General features: G+C 48.9%; 1 protein-coding gene across 1 annotated transcript; it reads right to left on the bottom strand.

The window, feature by feature from the left end:
• Positions 1-42: 42 nt before the first annotated feature.
• Positions 43-20,519, bottom strand: CENPU (centromere protein U). The gene is given in 14 exon segments (XM_036011112.1): positions 43-455; positions 2,383-2,539; positions 3,296-3,357; positions 4,432-4,479; positions 4,688-4,766; positions 11,512-11,620; positions 12,928-12,997; positions 14,718-14,945; positions 15,431-15,491; positions 17,509-17,614; positions 19,897-20,008; positions 20,040-20,128; positions 20,131-20,235; positions 20,504-20,519. Coding segments are annotated over 14 exon segments (1,356 nt in total). The 3' UTR covers positions 43-341.
• Between the last annotated feature and the right edge of the window lie 4,219 nt (positions 20,520-24,738).

Raw genomic sequence — 24,738 nt, 5'->3', positions numbered from 1 at the left:
AATTCAGAACTCTCTGTATTGATTAACCAGAATTAGTCTGTGTTCATATCAGCTTATGCATATTTACTTATAGGTTAAAGTCTTTATGTCTGTGGCTAATTAGGGTTGAGTGTCAACATTTCAACTCACTACTCAAGACACTAACCGGAAGAGCTAATTATAGCCTCTCAAACTACTGTGCAATCGCACTGGTGACAAGGGCACACAACCAGCCCGAACAGTTAGACAAACTCGCTTGGTTACGTGTCCCCGAGAAAGTCCTCTAAGAAAAAGCAGTTTCAGGAGGCGACAGGCCGCGGTGCGGGCTTGTCCTCACGTGGACCCAGTTTAGTAGACCCGTCTCACTCCTGGTCGAGGAGCCTCTCTAGCCGATAGTTGATATTCTGCAGATGGCTCTGAGCTCCTAGAAGGGTTCTTCCTTTGAATAACAGAGCTGGAAGGCTGGATGAATCATACTATTGAAGGAAAATATTTAGATTAAAAAATACCGAGAACTGTTACAACCCTATTTGTCGCACACAGCTCAGTGTTATGACCAAACGCCGATTTTAATGCAGCTTCCCACTGACGACTCCTCCTCTCCTTCTGGGAACTGGCGTCACGAGTCTGGTTTCCACACCCCCCCCCCCCCCCCCCCCCCCCCCCGCCTCAGGACGAAACTGATAAATCAGGTTTCCAGGGAACTGCTCCACTGCTCCCCAGGCTGGCGGGCCTCACCCCGGGACACCAGCTGGCTCACAGAGCCACCGAGGTCCGTGAGTTATCTGAAAGGGAAGTTCATCCCTGGGGCAGGTCAGAACTGGGTCCCGCAAGCTCACGCCTCTGTTAAACAGAAGGCGGTGACTCAGAGTTGCTGCTACTGCGGGAACCGGTGGCAGGAGCACACCAGGCCCAGGAAAAAAAACATCATTTAGTGGAGATCAATTAAATGTCTCAGAAGTTGCCATCCAAATTTCTTAATGATTAAAGACAAAAATCAGACTACAAACCCAACATAAAATAGAAAACAAAACCCAGCTAATGACCTTAAAATAATTCACAAAGCCAGACTTCATGTTATAAATTGTACCTAAGGGAGAGTGACTGAATTCCCCTTACGGAAGGCTACAGTTACGAGTCTGTTTAATGTGGTTTTTCTTTGAAATGAGACTCGAGCAGAAAAGCGGTCAGACTATGCCACCCTCATAGTAACAGAATAATGCAGGTGGGCAGGCTGGAATGGGAATAAAAGGGGGAAAACTGTATTTGAACAATGATTAAAATAAAAAAAACAAAAACAGAAATTAAAAAATAATAATGGAATGCTTTCTGGAACACACCTATCCTATCCCTGGGATTCAGCTAACTATTTGGGACTCTAAGGTGCTCGAGCTGCCGGGGGCGCCCGCTCTCCGGGAGGGCGCGGGAAGGACTAGCATCTGGCACCGGACGTTTAGCTCAGGAAGCCAGAGAGGGGAGACCGGCACTCAAACGTGAGAGTGCTCCGCACGACAGGCGCACGGAGGCAGCGGCGGGCGCACGGAGCACGGGCTGCTGGCGCGCGGAGTGTGCGGCAGCAAACGGGCAGTCCCGGCACCTCCGCCTCCGCCAGCCTCTCCGAGTTCAGCAGCTAAAGCTCCGACTCCACACGGTAAGCTTTACCCTGGCTGGATGCGGTCACGGGGAAAAATAGAAAAGCATTCCATTTCCAGATCTCCAATCTATAAAAAAAACTTAGGCTCAGGAGGATTAACTCTTAGACCCGTGTCAAAACCTTAAAATTGAATTGAGAAGTGAAGCATACAAGGATGCTCATAAAATACATGTGTGCTGCAAATATATACTTTTTTTCCTCTAACAAACATCCCTATGAGTCTGAGCGGGGTCTCATAACTGTAGCAACGTCTGCAGCAGCAATCCGGACGCAGCTGTAAAACTTACTACAACAATATACCACACTTTCTCCTACTATCTTCCCTTTTTATGTTTCTCAGCTTCTCATGTCACACCTGCCCTTTTATGGGATAATGACTTCCTTTTCAGAGAAAAAAGAGACTGCAAGTCCGGGCGGAACAAGAGCAAGAGGGTGGTCTTTGGAGCCTGGCTGGTGTCTGTGGGTGACGACTCCAGGACAGCCTGGTGGCCCCGCTGAGGCTCGCACAGAAAGCCGCGCCCCCCTAGTGGTGAGACCCGGTTCCTGCAGCAGGGTGTCCTCTCCTCCTCTGCTTTACTCAAGCAGCTAAAGGAACTGGGCTGTCAGGAATGTGCCCTGAGTTAGAGGACACCCACCGTTTGGGGTGGGCTGTTACGTTGTGGCTCCATTCTCTCCCTGAGGCCGCCGGCACCAGCCCCCGACAGCCCTGCACCTCCTGAGCCGCGGTGCGGAGCGAAAACCGGACTCACCGTTTCCTTCACAGGCGGTCCCCTCTCTCGGACATCTGAATAATCGTGGTGAAGCTGTTTTAAGTCAGATAAGAAATGGGCTGCATTCCTAAGGGAAGATTTTCTCTCCTCAAGTTCATCGTATTTTACCTGTAGCTGTTTCAGCTGTGGCTCTAACCTAAAACAAAAGAACAGTTTTCCTAAAAACAGTGACACATAATGAAGTATAACAGCCCAAGGTGTACGAGGAGACTGAGTTTGTAAGCGCACCAGTGAAGTTAGGAAAAACGGGCCTGGGGAACTACTGAGTCACAACACAACTTGGCTGACATGTTACAGCCTGAGGCAGGGCTAGGCAACAGTAAAACCATGAAGGAGAGGCCTTGCCCTGCTCCTTCCTCTTATCAACACTGAGTCCGTCTCCAAGGTCCCATAAAACCAGGGGGAGGAAAAACTAGCCCAGTGTTGGATGAAAACCCTGCAACCTTTGGAACCCTGCTTGCACTCTCAGTGGCTGTTCCCAGAGCCGGGGGCTGGGTGTGCGTGAGCGGCACCCGGTGAGGTGCAGGTGCCCTGACCACTGACACAGAGGACACTGAGGTCCCGGGAGGCTGCATGACCTGCCCGGGGCTGCCTGGCCAGTAAGCGGCAGATGCTGGACTCACACCCCAGGCCGCCCAGTTCCCGAATCTCTAGTCACATCGCAGATTAGGCTGCGTCTCAGGCCAGAGCTGAGAGACCTGAGGACAGGCCAGTGCCGAATTTTCTTTGCTGAAAGCTTCTCCACTCCGCAGCACAACTGCCTGCACCGGCTTCCAAGCTCCAAGGAAACCGAAGGGATTTCAGTGCGACAGCAGCAGGCTTCACCAGCCCCGCGTGGCGTGCCCTCGCCCTCCTGGGCGGGCTCGCAGAGAGGAGTTCGGTGTTGTCTTACCAAAGCAGTTCGTTCTGGACTTCGATCAAACGCTGCCTCTTCTTTTCGATGTCTGAAGTCATCTAAGTAATGCAACAATAATTTCATGAATGTTTGGGCACCACCGGGCACGCCATGCCAGGTGTTCGGAAGCGCAGTGGGAAAGGAGACAGAGCCCGCCCTTCCCATCGTGGGACGCCGTCCAGCGGGAGGACAGGCGTCCGCAGGAGCAGTGCGCCACCACGGCACCGGCTCGTGCTCTGACAGACAGCAGGGCGGGGCGGTTTACTCCAGGACTTTAAAGTAGTGGGGGCCAGATCTCTGCTGCGGCATTAAAGAATTTTACTCTCCCAGGTTTTGTCTAGGCACAATAGGCAAGTACTGAACGGGTTAGCAGGGTCAGGATGCGGTTTCAGAAAGAACATCTCGGTACAGTAAATTTCGCCCTCTCGGCCGTCACTGTTGGTGACTGCGTGACGCTCTGGTGCCGGACGTGCCGACTGCTCCCACTTCCTTACAAGCAAGGCAGAGCTGACCAACCAGAGATTAAAACCGAAGGAAAAACACACGAGCAAAGGTTTGTAATCACTGTCAGGAAAATGTGTGTGTTTCCAATCCGTTTCAATTACTAATGTGGAGGGGAAGCTGCTCTTCCACTCCTGGGTTCATGCAAATTTAGGGCTAGACCCTCAGGGGTCATCTGGTCAACCACCAACGGCTGGGCCCCATGTTTCCGGCTGCACTGCGGCACACCTGCTGGTGGTGTTTTCAGAAAGGTGGCGAAACATTCACGTAGCAGAACAAGGACAAGAAAAGAGGTCTCCTGACCCTTAGCCCAATATTCTTCCCAGGCTGTCCTTTGACCCGGGACATGGGACAGCTCTTCATTCTGAAGGCTTTGCTTTTCTGATATGTACAAAAGTGATGAATATGCATCACTCAATACTGATCCATTTTGGGCTTCACAGCCTTTTCTAGGCTGACCAGGACCCCCATGCCCTGGCGTGCATGGACACTACTCAACCACAAGACCAGCCAAGTAACAGCCTGCCTAAAAGGACAGAAACCTTCCACACTCTGAAGGTCACAAAGCCCAGAGTCGAGTCTTCACTTAAGTCTTCGACACGACCACATGCGTCTGATCACAAGTGATTTACCTTAGCATTCTTCCTTCTCAGAGTTTTCAACTTCTGGACTTCAGTAAGCTACACAAAACAAAAAAATATTCACATGGCATTTTCCAAAATTAAATGCTTATTAGCTTACAATATTTCCCAACAATATGCGGAACACTGATAATGTTAAAGAGTTCTTGACAGCACGGCAACAAATGCAATCTGTCTAAGATAACTGTGTGCTCCTCAGGACGAGCAAGAAAGATCCAGGACAATATATTTGTGTCAACGAACTTACTGTTTTGATGAGCTCTTCTTTCAGACTAGAATGGAATTTGTTGATTGCTTCCTTGCAAATTTTAGATTCTATATTTTGTCTGTAACAGAATTTTTTAAAAAAAGATAAAACTAAGTATCAAAAACTGGATTGTGAAAGGTGTTTCATTTGCTTAGCACATCGACACACAATTATGCACACAGCATTCGAGCATCTAAGATGGCATGGTCAGCTAGCTACAGACCTTTCTCGGGCTTAGGGAATACGGGGTATGTCCCAATAAAAGAAAAAGAACAGGAGATATTCTTCCCTAAACCCTCGGGTGTGTGGTTGGCTAAACTCCTGGACACTGGCCACACCCACAGGTGACACCAGGTGATGTGGAAATGCACCGCCAACCCAGCCTTCCTGCCCCGATCCGCTGACCTGCAGACTTCCGCCCCTGCCTTCCTGCCGGCCAACAACCGGAGGAATAACCATACGACACGTCTGGACTAACCAACAAGTAGCCAAACGCCAGCGGTCCAATCCTTCAAAGGCTATAAAGCTGACCCCCCCCCCCGAAAAAAAGTGTCCTGGGCCCCAGTGACAAGGGGAAGAGGGCCCAGCGTCCTGGTCCGGCTCCCCAGGGCAGGCAGCTGGTGCTCAGGGACTGCACGGCAGCAGACGCTCTGTCTCAGCGGGGGAGCGAGCTCCGGGACGTCGGGTCAGTCTTCAGAGGCTAGGACTGCCCTGTGTGAGTGCTCATCCTGACGGTGGTGTTGAAGAGGTATTTCAAGTCCTGGCTGGTGTGGCTCAGTGGACTGAGCACTAGCCTGTAAACTGAAGGGTTGCCAGTTCGATTCCCAGTCAGGGCACAAGCCTGGATTGCAGGCCAGGTCCCCAGTAGGGGGCTCATGAGATGCAATCACACGTTGATGTTTCTCTCCCTTTCTCCCTCCCTTCCCCTCTAAAAATAAATAAAATCTTTTTTTTTTTTTAAAAAGAGGTATTTCTAGCAACATCAGCAAGATGGTGAAAGAGGAAGTCCCAAACCTCATACCCCGTAGGGGAACCACCTTAACTATGTAAGGCCCAAAGAGCCTTTATGAGAATCCCCAAACCCACTCAATGAGCTGCAGTAGGCCAGACACATTCAAAGGCCCGAACAGCCACACGGAAACACTTTCAGTGACGATGGCTCAACCGTGCGGAAGCTCCACAGGAAGCCTGAGGACTTGCACAACACTGTAACCGACCGGACCTGACAGCCCTACAGGAAGTGTCCCCCCCGCCCCCCACCCCCCAGTAACAGCAGGACGCACACACGCACGGTCTCCTGGGGCACAGCAGGGCACTCCCCGAGATGTATCAGTGCCGGATGACACCATCAGCCCTACCCAATTTAATAGCATCAAATCATGCCGAGTATCTTTTCAACCACAATGGAATAAAACTAGAAGTCATCAACAAAAGAAAACTGGGAAACTGAAAAATGTGGAAATTAAACAACACTCCTGAACAATCAATGGATCAAGGAAATAACAAGGGGAATTGGGAACTACGTCGGCACAAACGAAAACAAAAGCGACAAACACATCCACACGGAGGGACGCGGGCACAGCAGCACCAGGAAGGAAGGCTGCGGCAGCACACGCTGACCTTAAAAAGACCTCAAACCAAAACCCTCGCTGCACACCCCAAGGAACTACAAAAAGAGCAAGGTAAACCCGAAGTTAGAGGAAGGAAGGAATACGGATTATAGCAGAAATAAACAAAACACAGAACAGAAACATAGGGAAAATAAAACTAAGGGCTGTTTTATTGAAAAAAAAAAAATCAACAAGACTGACACATCCTTAGATGGACTAAGGAAAAGAGACCCAAAACCAGAACTGCAGAAGGACGGACGCATTGTAACTGGTGCCGCAGAGACAGAAAAGGTCACGAGAGACGGCTGTGAACACTTACATGCCCCAAAACTGGGCAACCCACAAGAAATGCTTAAGTTTCTGGAAACCCGAAACCTAACAAGAATAAATCATGAAGAAATAAAAAAAAAATCTGAATGAACCCACGGCTAGTAAGGAGACTGAATCAGTAATCAAAGACCACCCCTCAGAGACCCCAGGGCCTGGAGGCTCTGAGGGAGAATTCTATCGAACCTTTAAAGAAGAATGAACACCAGTCCTTCTCCAATGCGTCCAAAATACTGAAGATGAGGGAACACTTCTGAGCGCATTTCGTGAGGCCGGTATCACTCTGACACCAAGATCAGGCAAAAATACTACAAGAAAAGAAAACTAGAGACCAATATCCTTGATGGTTATTGATGAAAACCCCTCAGCAAAATACCAGGGACAGGGCTGAACACCTGGAAAGGACCATATGCACCTCGACAGGGTGGGAATTATACCTGGAACGCAAGGAGAGCGGGACATGCGGGATGCCATCCACGTCACACTGCACAGTAGCAGGATGAAGGACAGAAGCCACACAATTACCTCAATGCGGAAAAAGCATTGGACAAAACCCAGTCCCCACTCACCACAGAAACTCCCGATACACTAGGAGCCGAAGGAAACCACGTCAACGTGGGGAAGAGCCCGCCGCTACCCCCACACTCAGCGGTGAAAACCGGAGGGCTCTGTGCTCAGATTGGGGACAGGGCAGGATGCTTCCCCCCCTCCTTTCCTTCTCGCCATGGTGCCGGACACCCCGGCCAGGGCGATCGGGCGGGGAAAAAGTAAGCGGTGCCCACACCGGAAAGCAGTAAAACCTCCGTCCACGGATACCATGATCTTATAGACAGAAAACCCACGGGGTCTGCACACAAGAAACTGTTAGAACCAACGAACAAATTCAGCAATGTTGAAGGATACAAAATCAGTTGATTTTCTGTGTGTTAACAATGAACAATCCAGAAGGTAATTTAAAAATCCCATTTACAGTGGCATCAAAAAGAATAAAATACTTAGGAATAAACATAACCAAGGAGGTGAGATATTTGTATACTGAGAACTATAAAAATTGTTCAAAGAAATTAAAGACACAAATTAAAAAAAAAAAATCCCATGCTCATTGACCGGAAGGCTTGAAACTATAAAAATGCCCTTACCACCCAAAGCCATCTCCAGACTCCATGCAGTCCCCACATAATTCCAAACAGCACTTTGCAGAAACAGAAACAAAACCGTTCTAAACGGTGTACAGAATAACAAAGGCCCCCAAGTGGCCAAAACGGTCTTGAGAGAGCAAACCGAGGATGAGTCCCCACAGTTCTGAGCACAAGACATCACCAAGCTGCAGCAACCCAAACAGTGCAGTGCGGACCGCAAGACGGACACCTGGACCCCCGGAACAGAACAGAGAACCCGGGGGCGAGCCCTCGCCTGCGTGGTCAGAACACCTTCGGCAGGTGTTGAAGGCTACACGGGGGGGGGGGGGGGGGTTCCACACAACAATGCGTGCACATTTCACATCACTGAAGCCTGCGCTCCAACGCAGTCAAGATGTAAATTATAGACTCCGTGTACTGCATCACAATTAAAAAAGCCACCAGCCCTCTTTTAAGAAAAGTATTTCCAATTTAAATATACAATCCTGATGTTAAGATGCTAAAAACAAAGAAAAATTAGGAAAACTGATCAGGACTTTCTGCATGGACTATAGATGAGAAATTGGTGGATTCTATCAACCATAGACACAGCTCTCTCAAGTTCTAGTGCCGTAAAAATCTGGTCACTTCCCCACAGATAACTGATTGGTTTTAGAATGTTCCCAGTTCGTAATGTTTGCATTTCATTGCGCACCTTCTGACTTTTACACACTGATCACTGGTTACCAGTGAGTGAGCCTGCCAGCAACGAAACTACTCAGGGTGCGTGCCGGGCACAGACACCGAGAAGGGCAGGCCCCCCGACAGCTCACTGCCCTCTGAAAGTGGCGCTGGACACTGGCGGGAAATGCTCCTCCAAGGAGAGAGGTCCGCGGCCCCACCGGAAGTACTTGGTGTGACTGGAACACCAGGGTGTTGTGTAATCTTAGGAGCTGAATGAAAATACTACATCTAAGTCATTTCTTCTTCCTAAGTCACTTCTTGTATCGAGAATCTACTAGGCTAAAAGGAAGACGAGGCCACTTTCGCTAGCACAGCTGAGCTCTTTGCTTCCTGCAGAGACTGCTGAGCAGGGGAAGGGTGACACAGTCACGCTGGTCTTGGTGTTGGTCTCCGCACGGTTTTAATGGCAGAGTGGCTCTGGGACGTGCCGTTCAGGGGACTGAATTGGACACCTCCTACAATGACAAAGAGGAGTGAGCAGGACAGGCCGGCCCCTTCACCCAAGGCCGTCCTCAGGACAGGATGACAAAGCGGAGAGAGCAGTGGGGAGCCCTGAGCTGAGGGGACGCGGTATGCGGAGCAGCGGGTGAAGTGGCGTGAGGGGTGGTGGCTGTGGCCCGGGACAGGTAAGGGTGGAAGTGCCTGCTTCTTCCCCAGCGCTGGGCGCTGGTTCCCTCCAACCCTGCTTCCCCGCAGCTGCAGCAACTCGGAGCTCTGCCCCGGGTCCTCAGGAGGCAAACCTGGGCTGTGTTTGGGAGGCCCGGAGAACACCAGGGAGACTGGCCAACTCTGGGCAGCTGTTCCCTCCTCCTTCCCTTGCCGAAACCCCAGGGTGGGAGCATGGCAATCTAAGAGGTGTGTCTGCTCTTAAGGCTACTGAATCTCTGAAGAGCAGCGGGTGGGATCCCAACCTACAGGTCACCTGGCGGGGTGAGTGGCTGAGGCAACCCTGCCCCAGGACGGCTCATCCAGGCCGTCCCTTGTGCTCCTGGGCGCCGACAGGAATTGAGGTTTGGCCTTCCCTTACACACAAGGGCCACCAGGGAAGCTGAGGGCCCGGGGACAGGAGCTCACAGTCTGCAGTGACCAGACACCAGGGCAACACAGCTAGCTCAGAGGGACACAGTCCACGAGACCGGAAACTCTGTCAGAAGCAGGGACTGATTGCACAGTAGATAATGCAGCACTTTTAAAATTAGCCTAATAAATACTCTAAAGATATTAATAGAAAACATGAATTGAAGGCATAAGAGAGGGCCAACCAGAAATATTATGCACAAAAGCTAAAACAGCTCAGTAAAGGACTCAACAGATGGAGGAAATGGCAGAAGGGATGGGTATGTCTGAGCAATGAATGAGCAAACTTCCAGTAGCTAGACTGAGGAAATCAAGAAGAATGTAGCAAAGGACAATGGTATAGAAAATTTTAAAAATTAGAGGAACAAAAATATTTTTAATTTTCATAAAGACTAACCTTAGATTGAAAAGATCAGAACCACAACAGTGAAATTTACGAGTAGCAAAGACAAAACCCTGTAAAAGCTCAGAGACAGAGCAGGCCACACGCGGAGGAACAAGATTAGACAAGATCATGTTCTCTCCATCAGCACCAGGTGAAAAATAGGACAAGCAGTGACCGCAAATGTCTGAGGAAATGACGTGTAACCCAGGGCATCCAGCTAGACCGTCCTTCCCACTCAAAGTCGTGGTCACAATAACCAGGAGGATTTAGACGTTTTCCACAAACAGCCACACTGAAAAGGGTGGTCTCATGCCTTTGAAAAAGAGAAGAGATGGATCCATAGGATGTGGTAAGAAATGTACGATGCAAAGGGTGTCAAAAACACACCTTCGTAAAGACTGCTGCTGTCTCAGACAGAGTCCAGAAAACCTGTCTACCTGCATCGGAACTAAAGGTCTCCAGGATGATAAGCACCTGGGCTTGGGGTGGTGACAGGGAGAGAAGACCGAGAGATTAGAGACCTTCCCAAAGCTCTAATCTTATTAGACGGGAACCGTAAATTCTACGTTTAAAAAAAGCAAGAAAAAGGCCCTGGCTGGCATAGCTCAGTGGATTGAGCACGGGCTGGGAGCCAAAGTGTCCCAGGTTCGATTCCCAGCCAGGGTACATTCCTGGGTTGCAGGCCATAACCCCCAGCAACCGCACACTGATGTTTCTCTCTCTCTCTCTCTCTCTCTCTCTCCCTCCCTCCCTTCCCTCTCTAAAAAAATAAATAAAATCTTAAAAAAAAAAAAGCAAGAAAAGATTAAAAACATCAAAAGTTAGAAAAATTTAGAGAAGTAAACAAACTTTATCAGCCCATCCTCCCAAATGTACTGATAATACAATACAATGTAAATGGCCTAGTAGACAGCTGAACCCCCCCCCACCAGGTGGACACGTTTAATTTAAAAAGATTTTATAAGAAAGCTTAAGATCGGACAAAGGCTGGAAGCAAAAGAACATTCAATCTGGCAAACGCTAGCAACAGAAATCCAGTGACACTAAAACTGGTGTCAGATAAGACAGGTGGTAAGGATGGAGAGGACCACTGGGAAGGCTGAGAAGCTCAGTCTAGGCAGCAGTCTTGAGCACCATGCCCTAATAAGTGTCTTTAAATAGATGCAGCATAGACTGACGGAAGTAGCAGGAAAAACTGCTGATTCTGCAGGGACCCGACAGTTACCGACTCCACGCAGACCCACCAGTCAGATCCCCCGGATCGTGTACCAGGTTACGGAGAACGTCTCAGTATTTCAAAAGCCAGGTACCACCCGTCCACGAAGTCTGACAAGGTGTTTGAGATGGCAGGTAGAAACAAAAAAGTACATTAAAAAGCCACATATCTGGACCTACAAAGACCTGGGACTACATAATTCACAGGACCGAAGAAAGAATGATAATGGGGACGCAAACGTGTGTGAGACTGAGTGGTGAAAACGCTCCGGGTCAGAAGCCACGGGGTGAGCAAAAGGGGTGCTCCGAGGGACGGTCACTAGGCGCATGCATCGCGTTCAGACTTACTTATGCTCGGGGATGGCTTCCTCAAATGCTGACAGGACAACATCTAGCTCCGTGATGTCACTGCTTCTCTTTGCTTTTAGACACCAAATACGCGCACAGCCAGAAACATCTAGAAGAGCAAGATAAGCCAATGTACTAGACTGATGAGCAATAATGTGGCTCTAGTCCAGGGTTCTGCCAGGCGACAACAAAAGCCATCCCGCCAAAGTGACGAAAGAGCTGCGGCTGACGCAGCCCTTGGGAGGAGACACTGCCTGCTCCTGCCCCAGGGCAGGGCCTAGTCTCAACATCCTGTCTGTGTGTCTCTACTTCCCTCGGTCCCTCCCTCCCTCCTAGTCTCCCTCTTCAGGGAGTTTAGGAGGACGCAGCCTGGGGCCCGGCCTCCCTCCTCACTGTCTTCAGCAGTCAGCCTGACACTGCCTACGGAGCTCTCCTTCGTTAGCCACACTTTCTAATTTAACCTAACAGTCACTTCTGGAACACAAGATTTCTCAGTGTGGACTTGGACAGTCATATAAATACAGTAAAACACGAACAAAACCACAGTACATTCTTGAACAAAGTATCTTCTAAAATGGAATTGTAGAATACTTAGGATGCGGTAAAATATGGTAAGACAAGGACATGGTCCCTTTTTGGGTGAGAAAAGCTCAGTAAAAGGATTAAAGAGCAGAGACAAAAAACAGGGTAGCTATTTTGGAGTGATGGAATTATAGGTGATTTTATCTTCCTTTCCATACTTTTTAAATTTTCTAAAACAGACTTTTTTTTAATACCAAGAAAAATACACAACTTCTCCTTGAAAAGAACTTAAAGAGAAAATGCTTTATTTTATGCTGGAACATTTTTCAATAAACTTTTGAGTCAATAAATACCAAAGAACATGGATGAATCTGAGAAAAGTTATACTAAATGAAAGAAGCCTTACAGAAAAGGTTACATACTAAATGATGTATGAAAATATATTAATGGATATTTTAATAGTAAAATCTAGGTAGTGAGTATATAAATAAATATATTATAAAATTCTTTTACCATTGTTGTACGTTAAAGATTTTCATGATAGATGCTGGGAAAACAGTTACTCCTAAGTCACATGTTTTAACTTTTTAAAGTGGAAGTTTCACATAATTAAAATTTATTTCTTCCTGGCTGGCGTAGCTCAGTGGATTGAGCACGGGCTGCAAACCAAAGTATCGCAGGTTCTATTCCCAGCCAGGGCACATGCCTGGGTTGCAGGCCATGGTCTCCAGCAACCACACATTCATGTTTCTCTCTTTCTTTCTTTCTTCCTCCCTTCCCTCTCTAAAAAATAAATAAAATCTTAAAAAAATTTTTATTTCTTTAATAAATTAAGAGTTTTTAAATGAAACTCCTGAACGACTGTGAAAGCATAAAGTACTAACTACCCTGTACCTGTGTCTGCAGCTTCATCTCTTGGTTTCTTTCTTTTGCCGTGAAACGTCTTCTCCTTTTTCTGAGTTTTCTTTAAAAAAAAAAAACCAGCACAGAATTTTACTTAAAAGTTTTTCTTTTTTGGGAGGAGTGGGTTTTCCTAAGAATTTATCCGAGCCAAGCTGATGACAACTGCTGGGAAGCAAGGCCACAGCTGCTGTGAGTTTTTCTTAGAACGACTAAGACAGTATTATCAAACACTGGCAGTTAATATTTTAGCTATGATTCTTACTTCTCAGTTAATATAGTATATAGTTAATTCTATAAATGATCTTAATTGATATAAGGCAACATTGGAAAAAGTAAACTGTGCCCCCCCGCCCCCCGCCCCAAAAACACCTTCCAGCTGGTTTTTAACGAAGATTGCCTTGGAGGAAGTCGAACTTTCATCACTGAGACCATGTGTGGAGTCGGCTGTTTCCAAATCATGATAAGGAACAGCTTCTCGCCATAAACAACCATAAAATGGGGGCGGGGCCTGGCGATTTTATTTAGGCACTGGACATGGTGCAGAACAAGATGAGGAAACTCAGTGGGGCCTGCGCATGCTCCCTTCTCACCCCCACGCCCACGCCCGGGTGCGACTCCAGACAGTGGCACAGCACACAGAATCCCAGCACACCCCAGGGCGCCGCGGAGGCAGAAGCCAGAGCGCAGCGGCGCAGCACAGAACACTGTAACACAATTTGGAGTCTCAACAACCTGTCAACAACAATGCCCGACACACGCAGTTACAAAGGACTAGATTTAAAATGTTGCACAAAAAATGTCACCAGCAGTCAAGATGGAAAATTAAACTGACCCTGAGGTAGCCCAGTTAGCTGACTTAGAAAACAGAAACTTTAAGGCAGCTATCACAAACATGTCCAAAGAAGCAAAGGAAGTGATGGTTTTACTGATCAGATAGGGAATCTCAGCAGAAACTATACTAAAAAATAAAAAAAAATTAAAAAAAAAATGGAAATGGTAAAACTAAAAACCACATAACTAAAAAGTCCTCGGGTAATGTTTTAGGTCGTTGTGGCTGCTGTAATAAATTACCACAGCTTGGTGCCTTAAAAGACCAGAAATGTATTCTCCAACAGTTCTGGGGCTCAGAAGTCCAAAATCGGTTTCAAAGGGCCAAAATCAAGGTGCTGGCAAAGACATATTAAGATTTGATCAAAAAGTGTATGTCAAGAATCTTACAATAGAACACACATGAACCAGAAATCTTATTGTAGCGTTTTTTTTTTTTTTCTGAACAATCAAGGGTGCACACGGAGATTTGGCTGGAGATTCATCAAAGTGCTTTGAATTTGTTTAAACGCCGCCGTTCCCGAGTGAGAGAGGAAGGGACCGTGGCACTCCCGGGAATGAAGTGTCGCGCAGCCCTGAAACGGCAGTGTGGCACACTGGACGGCCAGGACAAGGCCCCCTGAGGGTGAGAAAAGCTCAGTGAGAGGACTGAAGACCCAAGAGGGCGACAGAACTACAGGGCCTTTTAGTCCACAGCCACACCTCCCTGCACGCACACGCCCAGTCTCGTCTGATCTCAGAGGCTAGGCAGGGTCGGGCCTGGTCAGTGCTGGATGGGAGGGTTACAGGACACTTCTCTTCCTTCCCATACCTTATACATCAAACTACTTTTATAATAAGATACTAAAAAATCTCTTTAAAAAAACTGGAGGGAAGATGAAAATTGTTTTATTTTCCTGCTACACGTTTCAATCAACTTTTTCTTGCCAAGGGGGTGGCGGTCTCTCTCTTACCAGTTGACTTTTGGTGGCCAGGGTCTCTTTTTCACCAGAGGACTCAGCACCTAGAGGTCCTGTCTTCTGGGGCGTGCCCAGCTCCGCCGGGGTCTCTGGGAGCTCCGGAGACGACGCAGCGTCCCGCCGCTGGCCACGGGTGTTCTCTGCTGGTGCGCCTTCCGCGGTCACACCCCTTTCGTCACAGCTGCCAGAGTCCTCGCTGATGGGCACGGGCTTTCTTCTCGGCTGCGTCAAGAAAACAGCACCGCGGGTGTAGAGAATGCACATGCTTGTCCTTCCTACTGTCACAGTAGCTGCCCATCAAGTCCACACCTGTCGTTTCTAAACCTCCAGATGGAGCACGACAGGGAGATGGCAACGACGAGGGGGTAGGACAGGAAACCCAGACTAAAGAAACCGCCAAATAAATACCCCCGTCAGTCAGTCTGCCTTTGTGAATCACAGCCTGAACACGTGACACGGGTGTGAAAACTGGCCGTGAAAAACACTTCAGATAAAAAATATTTCACTTGTTAGTTTAAAAAAGTACCTTCTAAAACATAAATACTCTTTTCTCTATGAAAAATGCTGCTATGGAACTTTTTCCGTCTGCATCCAATCTAAACAGGATAGGAAATATTTCACAAAACATTTTCTCGACTTGCACCCAAACCAAGTAGGATACGAAATATCCCACTAATTAAGGTCGAAGAGAGAATGCGCCTACATACCTTTTTTGTGCTACTCTTTATGGACTCGTTTTCACTTTCTTCAATTTCAGAAGCGTTCACACTGCACCAAAGAGAAGCCATGAGTCTCTCACACACATTTCACTGTTATTCACATATGTCTTCTTCGACAGGAAAACAAGCTCAATTTAATGAGATCTCCTGCTTGTCCTGGGTGGGGCTGCCACCTCCCCAGATTTATTGATCTCGTCTCCCACTTTGTCCCACACCCAGGCCAGGTCAGTTTATCCTCGGCAGGAGAGTACCTGTAAGTGTCCCGTTACAGCAGCACCTTGTGGTCATGTCTGAGAACTGCACCCTCCTCCTCCAAGCTACCTCTCCCAGGAACCGGGGCTAGCATTTGTACTGAAAGCAAACCTGCACCCACTAGGCCCACCGTTAGGTGAGATGAAAGGGAACACTCCTCTGGTCCTTTGGAAAGGAAAAGTAGCCCTAAACTTCTGATGAGACATGACTTCTTTCATTTTTTCATTCAGTTCAATGCAATAAACATGGAACACCAACCTCAAAAGGCAGAGTACAGTGAATAGAATTGCTTTAACTATCGCATCTTCCTTGGTTCACTGTCTAGCAGGAAGACCAAAGATCATGCAGGGTGACGACTTAGCAAGCATGGACAAGGAAAATGCAGCTACATGACTGGGCGGTTAGGAGAGACATCGTGGTCATGACCCTTGAGCTGACGTATGAAAATACTTGTCCGGGCAGGAAATAAAGGGAAGGGTGTTGAAGGCAGGAGGAAAAGCAAACGTAAAGCCTGGTGGTGTCGAGCAGCTGGCGCGTTGGAGGCACATGACGCAGGGCGCAGAGAGAAGGCCGTGCCAGGAGGAGGGCAACGGGGGTGACCAGGGAGGTGGTCAGTTATGCAGACGACCTCAGAGGGACGTCGTGATTTAGAGTTCTGCTGAGCGGGATATTAATTTTTCTTTTTTTATTTTTTTAAAATATTTTATTTATTTATTTTTTTAGAGAGGGAAGGGAGAAAGAGAGAGAGAAACATCAATGTGCAGTTGCTGGGGGTCATGGCCTGCAACCCAGGCATGTGCCCTGACTGGGAATCGAACCTGCGACACTTTGGTTCACAGCCCACGCCCAATCCACTGAGCTACGCCAGCCAGGGCCGGATATTAATTTTTCAAATGCGGTTCATACTTCCACAATATATCAACAACTGGAACTGACCTGTTACCTAACAGAGGTCTGTACGTCAAGGATTTGCTCTAGCTAATAATTTATCATTAGTACGATAGCATTGAAGAGTTAGTTCTTCATTGTGTAACTTGTTCTCAGGTGGCCTCTATGGAGTCATTTTCACCTGGTTTACCTGATCCTGCCATCACGTAAACGTGTAAACCCAGAGCAACGCTCCTTAGAGACAACACATCTGCAGCCAACAGTGCCCTCTGGCTTCTCTGCGTGACGCTCAGCCTGTGTGTCCTCCTTCCACCCGCACGGAAGAGCATCTCTCTCGTGAGGGTGGGTCTGCCAGTTCAAGAACCTCCGACAAGTCAACTGAAGTGCCATTAATAAACCATTCCCTCCCTCCTTGTTCTATCTCGAAGTTGTACCACTTCCCAGGCAACGTTTTCTAGGACGACTGGGTGTCAATTATATTTTTTGGCTGTTCAATTACACTTGATATTTACTGAGGTACAACTGACATAACATGAGTTTCAGGTCTGAAATGTAATGATCACATATTTGCAAACATTGCAGAATGAGTTAACATCTGTCACCATACGTAGTGACAAAATTGTTTTCTTATGATGAGAACCTTTAAGATCTTCTCTCTTAACATATGCATTATAGTATTAACTACAGCCACCAAAGTGACCCTTATGTCCCTGTGGCTTTTTTTTTTAAATAACCGGAAATTTGTGCCTATAATTAATTATCAAAAGTAATGTCGATTTTTGAAAAACTAAGTTTTTATGTACCAGTTCTCTTAGGGAAAAACCTAAGTTGGCCCAAAACATCTTTTTAAAAGCTTTTTTAAAAAATACGGTTCTGTGCTAAAGAGCTTCTCAGAAATCCCAGTAACCACGAACAAACAAGCGCACCTTCTTTTCGCTTCATCCCCTGGAGGAGCCTCGACGCCGAGGGACCCACAGTGTCTGGAGAGCTCCGCGTCGTCCGTGTATATGGCCGTGCTGTGCAGCGGCGGCTCTGCAAGAGAGTGTTCAGAACGCGGGCTTTCGTACGGGGGAGGACGGAGGGATCTTTGTTTAAACGGCTGACAAAACCGAAATCAGCTACACAGCCTACTTCCCCGGTGTTTCTGATCTCACACCGCAGCAACGAGAACCTGAAACCATCCCACTGATGAACACAAATCAGGTGAACCGGCAGTGGGTATTTATCAGTTCTAACCTGGGTCACTGTGCCTACATGAAACTGTTTCCACGAGACACACGGTAAAATAGGAAGTGTGACTTTGCCTTCCCTCCCCCATGGAGCGGCACACTCGCTGCTGTGATGACAGACCCCACGGCTTGCGAGCCTGGCGCACGCACTCCCGGGACTGAGTCCCCTACCTGACGACCTGACGAAGCGCCTGGTGCAGGGGCCTCAGTCTCTGTGGAGGAAGGGCCCTTTGGGGAGGAATTCCAGGCCCCCCTCATGGACGTCTCTCTGCTGGACTCTGCATGGCTAGAGCCTTCAGCTAGCGTGAACAGCTACCCTGAGTCATAAGGAAGCGGGCGAACCAGGAGACCAAGCGGCCCTGGTGGAAAGGCACAGAAGGCAGGTGCTGGGGCAGGGGGGCCACTCCCGCCTGCTCAGGAAAGGGGGGCCATGGGAGAGACCTCACCAGGGGGCAGGGCCGGGCAGGTGGGGAGACTGGGGGAGGGAAGGCTGCGGCCAGCAGTGGCGGAGCTGAATGGCCTGGGATGGGGATGCTGGGTAAGAGCCAAGCGACCATTTCTTCATGCTCCAATCCTAGCATGACAGGGCAAATTTAAACATCTTCCAATATACATCTTCTTAAACAATGAACATATCAACTGCACGATTTTAAAGTAATATACTTTGCATTGCCCTCAACTAGACAAAGGGATTTATTTACTACTGCAGATAACAAGGGGAAAAAGATAATTAGATTAATCCTGAATCTCCCTATGTGACCAGCCATACACACAGGAGTCTTAGAACTCAGCCATAAAAAGGTAACCCAATCTAAAACTGGTTCGAGGGTATGTATGTCTTCAAAGAAGATATACAGGCGGCCAAGAAGCAAAGGAAAAGATGCCCAACTGCACGGGTCACCAGGGAAAGACAACTCAAAACCACACGAGACGCCACAAGGTGTCCATCGGGATGGCCGCTGTCCGGAGAGAAAACGAGTGGGTGAGTGGAGAAATGACGCCCTGTACGTCGCTGGTGGGAATGCACGAGGGCACAGCCACTGTGGGAAACGGCATGGTGATTCCTCAGGAGAATCGAACGCGGAATTACCATGTGATCCGGCAATTCCCTTCTGGGTTTCTGCCCCAAAGCAGTGACAGCAGGAACTCAAACAGGTACCTGCGCGCCCATGTCCACAGCAGCCTTGTTCACAACAGCCGAAAGGTGGAAGCAAGCCTGTCCTGGAGTAGGCAACCATGAGCTGTGCAATCTCAAAAATGTTTCCACTACAGCTGACATACAATATCAGTTTCAGATGCACAACGCAGTTGCCAGACATTCACGTAACTTACGGAGTGATCACCCGATGTTGGCTGTACGATTTTGTGACTCGACTAAAACACCGCTGAATGGCGCACGTTGAAAAGGGTGAATTCTTTGATTAACAGACAATTGGACTGAAAAAGACTGACACCAAATTAAAACCATGTGAGGGTATATATTTTCAAAATTCCCTTAAAACCGACTCCAGCAAAAATGTCCGACCACTGCTGTTCTGCACGTGCAGGCAGGAGGCACTGTCTACACCATTTCTGGCCGCTGGAGAGGCCAGCGATGCGGGGACAGAGGCAGTCCCATCTGGATGCCCTGCGGTCAGCCAGGCTCCGGCCGTGCCCTCCCACTCGGGAGCACAGGCAGAGCTCTCCCTGGGCCCCTGCAGCATCCTTTGCATCGGTGTGTTTAAGAAAAGTGAAACATCACCCCTCTCCTCTCTAACTCAAGACCCCGCTATTGCTATGGGGTAAGAGATACATTTTATATTCTTCGTGTCACAGGTGCCACACAGCTGTCCTAATCCGAATGGCTTGTTAACACATGCTACCGGAAGAGCTCTCCTTTCATAATGCTTAACAGAATTCTTAGTTCCAATGTATTTAAAAGTGAGAAAAATTAATTCAAATTATAAGGAACGCCCCAGACATTACATTCATATGCAGACATCCGAGTTCTATATTTGAAGCTATTTCTACATTTTTATTAGGAACTAGCCTAAATGTTGCTTAAACTACTTTCAAATTTTGGGGATAAAGGTCTAAAATACTAACCAAAGGATTCATAAGGCTCTTCATCTTTCTCGTTTTCACTCAGCTCGCCCATGCTCGAGAGGTCGGAGAACTCGTACACTGGCGTGGGCGGGTGCGGCCGGCCGCCGGCTCTCTGGAAGCAAACACAGCCACAGTCACCGGACCGGCGCTCGGAACAGGAACACCCCCAAATGGAGCGACCCAGCAAGGACACGGCTGCCGTCACTTCTGGGGGACCTGGGCTCCCCTGTCACCTCAGGCAGGAGCCGGCAAACTTTTCTGCAACGGACCCGAGAGCCAGTGGACCGGGCTCTGCAGACCGCCGGTCTCCCGGGCGGTGACAGAGCGCAGCGGCTCGCGCTCCCAAAGAAACGCAGCGGGACGGAGCAGAAGCGCCCGGCTGCGCTGCCGGAGGCTCCAGATACAGATACCGGTGCCGTTTGAATTTCGCACCCTTTTAGCGTGTCATGACATATTTTTCTTTTGCCTTTATTTCAACCACTTAAAGACATAAAAGCCACCATTAGCTTGCAGGGCTGCACAGGCACGGAGGGCAGGCCGGGTGGCCGCGGTTTGCGAACTCCCGATCTAAGGAAAGCGACGTGCCTCCACCCAGACACACGCCCACAGGTCTGAAGGGCCATGGACAGTCCTGAGGCCACTCCACGGGGCCAGAACTCCCGACTGAAGGAGGGAGACCAGGGTTTCCAGTTCCACGTGCTAATGAGCCCATGATGTGCGCTGCCCCGAATCCTCATGAAAGGTTGACACAGAGAGGAATGAGAAGAACGTCCAAAGTAGCTCTGGAAAGTAAGTGGAAAGGTGCCACTAACAGATGAGGAAATTCTGGAGGTATAAAGATGGAGCAGATCTGACAAACGAAACAAAACTTTACCGCTGACAGACCCTCAGCGAAAAACCGTCTGCGGAGTGTTTGGGCTGGAATCCCCTAGAGGAGCCATGGACAGCTCCTCCAGCACCCTAAGGCAAGCAGTCCCCCCAGCACACAGCTGCCTTCCATGGGAGGGAGCAGGCAGGAGAGCGGAAGGATCCACCCCAGGCACTCTGGCCTGCGGCCACCCAGGGTCACCCAGGGTCACCCAGGACGGGGAACTGAGAAACCCATCCAAAGAACAAGCACCCTAGGGGGTTGGTGGGAGCTCCCCCCCCCCACTGTCCCCCCTCGCCGGGGTAGAAGAGCCACCCCCCACCAGCAAAGGCGGGTGTTAGGGCAGCAGGCAGGAGACCACACAGGACAGACAGCCAGGGTACAGAGAGGAACCCCTGACCCTGGCACCCTGAGAGCGGACACCCTCCTTCAGCGGTCCTACATCTTAACATGACCCTGGAAAGTAATTTAAAATTAGCAATCAAGAGTGTTAAAACAATGTCCCTGCCTTTAACACAGATTTGTTCTAAGACTGTACCCTAAAGTAAACTATAACGTGGACCGAGTGGAATATTGCAAAATCATTATTATTTAAAACTCTAACATCATAGAGAAATGGCTATAAGTGAAAATAGCAACATACACAAAGTTGTACAATTTTTAATCGTGTCAGTTATCCAAGCAAAAATAAAACCAACCTAGGTCTAGGAAAAAGGATTCAAAATGTTAACGATGTTCCCCCCATTACAGTGGAAACAGTGGGAGGAAGAGGAAGGCGCCGTCACCGCGATGAAACACAGAGCTGACCCGGCGAGGTCTGCCAAACCCTGAGGCTCCCCCCACATGCCAGTTACTCTGCATTGTAGGTTATGAGAACATCGAGGCAAAACAGAAAAAGATAACTTACGTGTTCTGTGGAACTCGCTCTTCCCACAGTGTCCTTGGAATATCTAGCACTATTAAACAGCAAAACACACACACACAAAGTTAGGAAATATTCAAAAAGTAAGCAGGGAAAACACTGGAACTTGCAACCCTTCCAAGCATTTTCTTTCCAAATCCTATTCCTCATCACCTGCACTAGTAACGTGCACCCGGTGAAATGCAGGCGACAGCAAAGTCATTGTAGAAAGCAGAACCCACATGAATTTAATTGTATTTTTATAGGTCAAATCATATCACCCATGAACACAATAGCACCTGCCCCCCTCAGGAACAGAGAAGAGTCCTGCTGTTGCCACCCTTGTGCCCGAGGTCTCCGTCAACAGCAGGGACTACACTTCCTGCAGGACTAAGCAAAGTGGGGGTGCACTAACGTGTGTGCAGCACCCCACCCCCGCTCCACCCTGCGCCTGGCTCTCTCTCGCGTGCGCCTCTTCCCTCTCAGCCCCAGCAGTCCTCTGAGGTCGAGGCGAGCCCCCTAGTGCTGCAGGTGAGTATGTGCCCAGAGCAGCACAGCCAGGCAGGAGGGGCCTGCGTTCACCTCTGCGTGCATCAGTTCAGACCCAGATCCACCCCTTCCTGCTCCCTCCCCGGGGCAGCAAGGTAACAGGGAAAAGCTGCCCATCTTCAGCCGCCTGGACGTAAACAAGATGGAACAGCAGTGACGGGTGTGAAGCCTGGAAACGAGAGCAGCAGGAAACGGCACTGTCAGTGAAAACGGGCTGCGGGTCCTCTGCCCACCTGGCACTGTTCGGGCTCGGGGGCTGCGACCCGGACGCATGCCCTGCGGACACCCGTTTGGGGACAGCAACCTCAGTTCACAGCGTCTGAACCAGTATTTCTTTGAGAAACTTTTAGGAAAGTTACAAGAATAGTATACCCACTGACCAAGTTCACACTTGTTTACATCGTGTCTCATTTGCTTCGCACATGCACGTGTGTGTGTGCGTGTGGTAAACTGGAGATACTGTGCACCTTCACCCCCAAATACTTGTCTTTCCTAAGACAGGGCCTAGTTACAATGTCATTTCCAAATCAACAAATTTCATGACATTATCTAATCCACAGTCTGTATCCAAATTTCATCAACTGCCCCATAACGTCATTTAAGGTTTTTCCCCTAGCATTTAAAGAAAAGGAAATACATCCGAGAGGATATAAAATATAAGGCGGCCCTGGACACAGTATGCTCATAAGCCTTTTGTCCCACATGTCCACGTGTGTACACTAACTGGGCTCTAAAACAGCGTGACCGTTACTCACAGCGAACAAGAAGCTGCAAAACTGCTTCAGGCTGCGGTTCGCCAGCATCCAGCATGGGAATCACCTGTGGGGCTCGTGCAACCACCTCGGTGGCCCCGCCCCAGAACCTGGGACTCAGTCGGCCTGGGATGGGGTCTCACATTCCCACCTCTGCCAAGTCCCTGCTGCCCCCGGTGCTGCTCGTCAGGGGCCCCCACTTGGAGAACCACGGCCTTACTTGGTTCTCAGACCTGAAGAAGACAGAGCAGGCATCTGCTCTATGGCATTTACGACTTGGGGGTTCGGAAGAGTTCAGTGGCTTACCAATGGTCACAGAGCCAAGTAACAGAAATAGGACTAGAAGCCAGATTAACCCAAACACTTTCCAGTCACCTGCCTTGACTGTGCTCAAAAAAATAAATAAATAAAAATAAAAAGTCAAGTTCCAAAAAATGGAAAGGTCTGTGACACCACAGGTAAAAATGTTGGTGGATGCATACCAGCACATTTTGGAAGGAGGGGTGAACGGATTTCCTGAGTCTCAAAGATAAACATGTTTACATATATAAATACATAAGTGAATTATGTTCTACATAATATACAGAATATTAAATATGTGTGAGTGTGTGTGTGAGAGGGAGAGAGACCAACCCTGGGCCTATCAAATCATGTTTAACTCTGGTCAGCTGCCCTTTTAGGCCTTAAATTTTTTTCCAAATGCCCTCCCCACTGGGCACAGAACTGTCCTCCTGTGGCTTGCTCCACCTCCCCACTTTGTCCCGCTCCAGCCTCTCCTCTGAGCTTTAGGCTTGCCTCCACCCTCGCCCCGCCCTACAAAGGCTGCCTCCTCCAGGCAGCCCTCCACCACCCAGGTGCAGCGCCTCAGTGCGGGACCAAGTGCAACAACCACAGCAAGTGGAGACCTTTAACTGCGCATAGACACCGCCAGCGGGACATCTGGCAATAAATCCACGAAGAGCATTTTAGGACGCGGTTCTGCAACCTGTTTTTAAGTGCATGTCTTTTTTCACGAGAAATAAATTGTTTACTGGACTTAAGGTGGTAATCACATCCAAAATGTGATTCATTAAATGTCGAATCACTGTGTTGTACACGTGAGACTAATATAATACTATGCGTCAATTACACTTGAATAAAAGATGTTTTCAATTGCTGGACCCATTCTCAAGCGCCCCTTTTAGGAATAACAAGCGGCAGCTTTGTCGCCCCACATCCCCTCCCCGCCGAGATTTGGTTCAGCTTTCAAGTCTGTGGTTTGTGCCACAAACACGGCAAGGACTTGAAAATAAGAATACTGACCACCGGCCAGAATCGACGTCGCAAGAGTGAAATGTCTGGCAAGCAGCAGGCACTCAAACAAGTGTCTCGTTTGGAGTCTGCTTTAGACTACACTACCCACGCCAAGTAGTACCGACGCTAACCAACGTCATTTCCTGCCCGCCCTGCAGTTTAAGACTGTAACTGCATAAAGCTCACCGCAATCCTATAACGTTGGGAATAGTTTCCCATTTTACAGACGCGGACACCGCGGCCCAGAGTCACACGGGGGAACCCACGCAGCGGCGGGGCAGGGACTCCCCGCTACGCAGCACGGCTGGGAGAGACACACGCCGCGGCAGGATGCAAAGAAGATAAAGCCGGTCCCCGGCCCGCGCTGCCAGGGACCGCATCGCTTACCCCACGCTCCCCAGGGTCCGACCCCGCCACGAAGAAGCCATCACGGTCCCGACTGCTCTCCTAGCCGCCAGAGACCACAAATCTCCCGCCAA

This window comes from Phyllostomus discolor, chromosome 11 (genome assembly GCF_004126475.2).
Source record: "Phyllostomus discolor isolate MPI-MPIP mPhyDis1 chromosome 11, mPhyDis1.pri.v3, whole genome shotgun sequence".
Lineage (NCBI taxonomy): Eukaryota > Metazoa > Chordata > Mammalia > Chiroptera > Phyllostomidae > Phyllostomus > Phyllostomus discolor.
Note: the sequence above shows the minus strand (reverse complement) of the source record. Positions and strands in the feature narration are given on the sequence as shown.